Source organism: Oncorhynchus clarkii, chromosome 10, assembly GCF_045791955.1.
Source record: "Oncorhynchus clarkii lewisi isolate Uvic-CL-2024 chromosome 10, UVic_Ocla_1.0, whole genome shotgun sequence".
Classification (NCBI taxonomy): domain Eukaryota; kingdom Metazoa; phylum Chordata; class Actinopteri; order Salmoniformes; family Salmonidae; genus Oncorhynchus; species Oncorhynchus clarkii.
Genome location: NC_092156.1, coordinates 10,511,621 through 10,515,522, shown reverse-complemented (window position 1 = coordinate 10,515,522; position 3,902 = coordinate 10,511,621). Strand labels below are relative to the sequence as shown.

Here is a 3,902-nt window from a genome sequence, read left to right as displayed (position 1 = left end):
ACTTGCACAATTGGTGGCTGACTAAATACTTTTTTGTCCCACTGTATTTCCAAAGGCTCTAGGTTACACTTGCTTGGTGCAAGCATGAAACTCAAGTCATTAGGGTTTACAAATACCATCTTTGATTAGATCTGCCAGAATGCTATTTGTTATGTATTGTGATTTGACATTGTTACTATGTTGGAAAAAATTGTCCAGGGTAAGATAAACATGGAACATACAGACTAGGTTAACTCATTTAGTTAACATTACTGCCTGTACAGGAAATGCTTGGGCACATTGTGTCCCCAAAAATGTCCATACAGTACAAAATCACAAAGTGGATTTTGAGGCACCTTCAAATATGAATTGTAACAGACAAGTTGGGTGAGATAAATAAACACAACATGAGTTTTGAGAAACACTTAAAGCTGATAGGATGAGCAAGGTAATGTGAATCCAATCATCGCTGAAGATCCTATGTCATACATTCGCATTTAACCTAAAACACTTAGTAACTGTGTGGTTAATAAAAATACATATAAACAAAGCCAAGGATTCCATTGGTGGGAGGGTCTGAGCTCAGGGCCTTGTGGGAAAGTCTGGAGGACTTAGATCCGCCAGCCCCCCCCCCCCCCCCCCTCTATCAATAGAAGAGGCTATTACTCAGCAGTAAGAAATAAAACAATCACTTTCACTCAATGTGCTTTGTGTATCTCAACCACTTGCCACCTCATTTTCAAATTCCTACATAGATATAGCTTCCCTAGATGTTGGTGACCGTTTTACAGGCTATCATGAATTCCATCTTGCAAGCTATTTCAGTATATTTATTACCATTATCTTAGGTAAACCAAGAGTCAGATATAAAGTTAAAAAAGCTACATGGACAGGTTTATGATGCTTTTGTCCTTGGTCCTCCTAGGCCTTTCTCAGTCATTGAGGGCAGAGTCAGCGCCAGTGGAATTGCAGATACCAAATAGTGTCATTACTCAAAGCAGGTCCAAACAGTGGATTCAGCTGGGAGAGAATGGCTATCAACCAGCTGTGAAAGAACAGGGACGAGAAAAAAAACCATTATGATAGCCTTTCAATTATCATATTCATTGTGCACTCTCCTCATCTGCTTCAAGCACTCTTATCATCTTTGTGTTGAATTCATCTTTAATTTGAACAAAGCCAGAATGTGGATTGTTTTGTTTTTTAGATCCAATGATGTAAAAAAAAGAAGAAATTATGCATCGTACAATAACAGTATGTACTGTGGAGTGATCAATGAAATACAGTTTAATGAGAACAAAGAAGGAGTTGTTCAGCAAACCTCTCTCCATCATGAATTCCCAACATTTTACTGAGGAGACAATGCACTGTGCTTGTTTTGTACATTTGCTTTCAATGTTGTGGCCAACTACTGTCGTCAGCTGGTTCATTAACACAACGGCTCAGTAACACACAGGCATAGGCTGCTCCACAAGCTCAATATTTATCAAAAAGAGTTGCTATGTAAATAGATGCAGCAGACAATCCAAGTAACTGTTTGCTGTTTGTTTTGACTGTTTCCTGGGTCCGCCTGGATGGATCTGACTGTGCTATAATCAGGCCAGCTGTCATATTTGGCAGCAACTAATAGCACACTCTCTGGTATTTGTTCTGAAGCACAGAGACCTATACCTTATCCATTAAACACTGATAACTGGCAAGAGTGGTTTCATTAGGCAACATAGTTTGAAGGGAGAATCTGCAATCATTTTTTCCCACTTTTAAATTGATGATATATAGCCATTGATTCTTGAAGAATATAACCCAAAATAAGCTTGTTTTCCTCTGTTGTTTGAAAACAATGTGATTGTAAACAAACAATATATAGCCTCAAAACATGATTAAAACGATACTTTTTATATCTTGTATCCATAGCTGTCTATTAATTTGAGCGTGGTTACATTTCTCTAGCCCCGTCCCTCAGCTGTTTACAGAAACAGTGGTGGACTGACCGCTTTGTAAATAGTTTGAACTGCAGATTGCCCCTTTAAGTGGTGCTATCTGTAAAATGTGAATACAGGCTAAATAGACAAAGTGAACAGAAGATTCATAAATACTTGAACAGAGCCCCAATTAAAGACAGTGGATTTGTAACAAAGACGTGGCTTATTGAGCTCCTTGCAACTTCTCCCAGTTTTTCAGGTCAAAGTTCACCAATTTGATCCTCGTGTGAATCACACTGGTTTCTCACACACTTAAATACAAAAGGGTATTCTGTTTCTTTCACATTCTTGGCAGAGCTAAGGAACCAATAAATGGACACGATGCCTTGTATTTACTGCCCCCTACCGGTGGAACAATATGCATGGATGTCACAATGTTTTTAATTTTTTTAATATATATTTTTATTAACAACAAATCAATACAAAAAGTACATGAGGAACACAAGTATATATAAAGAATATACAAAGGACATTTGGGCTAGGGGCGGGGTTAGGGGGTACAATATCACATTCCTTCATCACAACAGCTTTTTTGTTGGCAGAGTATTTAATTTTCTTAAAATATAGTTCAATTTATTTTTGCAAGGTAAGAAAATGTGGTGTTTTGTTTGTAAATTACATTTGTGAATATGAAATTTGGCCAAAAGAATAATGAAATTAATTACATAAAATTGTTTCAACTTATTTCTATCATAAGTAAAGAATACAAGCAGTACATCTCTCCATAATAGTGTAAAATCTTCATAAATGTGTACAATTATAAATCTACTGACCTATTGCCACAGGGTAGCCTAGTGGTTAGAGTGTTGGACTAGTAACCGGAAGGTTGCAAGTTCAAACCCCTGAGCTGACAAGGTACAAATCTGTCGTTCTACCCCTGAACAGGCAGTTAACCCACTAGGCCGTCATTGAAAATAAGAATTTGTTCTTAACTGATTTGCCTGGTTAAATAAAGGTAAAATTAATAAATACAATGCCAAAAAAGATGCAACACGGTTTCTGGATGGTCATTACAAAAAGTACAATTTGAATGCATGTTTTTATTTTTTTATTTTACTTCTACATATAGTGGTTGGCAGGATAATATTTATGAATAATTTTAAAATAAACTTCCTTAAATGTTGTTAATAAGTAGGTATGTGTGTTTGCCTGTCACTAGCTAGCTCAGAGGTCACTAGCCTGGCTGACGCGCGACCCACGTGACTACACTGCTCTGTCGATTAAAAAAAAGAACAAACAAGTTGAATGAAGCCTGTGCTGTATAGCAAAACATCTATACATTTCACAATGTGATACTTACAACAAGTAGCAGCAAACTGCAGTCAATACTAGCATGGTAATGACGACCCTGTGAGAAGCAGATATGGCCAGTAATGCAATGGAATAAACATGTTCTTTTTCTAAAGTTTAAAAGCCACACCATCAAAGAGTGGGCCATAACAAAAACGTAATTTGCTTATACATTTCATGAACTTTTTGTGATATAATATCGATAAACAAAATCCGACAGCCAGGATTATTTTTCATTCTCATCTCTTTCACATTTCCTGCACAGTAGAAAATGAATTATGTCCCGCAATACTCACCCTCTGTTTGGTCCCTTCGGAATAAACCATGGTACCACCCCTCCAACAAATCCCCAAAACAGTGTAACTATAACCATAGGAATGGCAAAAGCCATGTTGCGTCTTATGATTGTTGATTTAAGAATTTTGATTTAAAACCCGTTTACTGTCTAATGCCTACTACAGTAGACTAAATTCACGAGAAGTCCATGAGAACTACAGAACTTTAGTAGCATATCGGTAAATCAGGTCACATGAAGAAGCGCCTACGTCAAGAATCGCGATGCATAATGTAGCCTATTGTTGATACATTGTAGAAGTGCGTAACAAAATTAATGCAGTAACAAGTATTACGTTTGAGCTCCACCCTCTCCGT

At 37.2% G+C, this 3,902-nt stretch overlaps 1 protein-coding gene across 1 annotated transcript; it reads right to left on the bottom strand.

Moving 5' to 3' along the window:
• On the bottom strand, positions 1–3,902 carry LOC139419425 (V-type proton ATPase subunit e 1-like). The gene is made up of 3 exons (XM_071169374.1): positions 3,548–3,902; positions 3,262–3,309; positions 1–1,024 (listed from the first exon to the last, which is right to left on the bottom strand). Exons 1-3 carry the CDS (start codon positions 3,640–3,642, stop codon positions 931–933), a joined length of 237 nt encoding a protein of 78 aa, XP_071025475.1. The 5' UTR covers positions 3,643–3,902; the 3' UTR covers positions 1–930.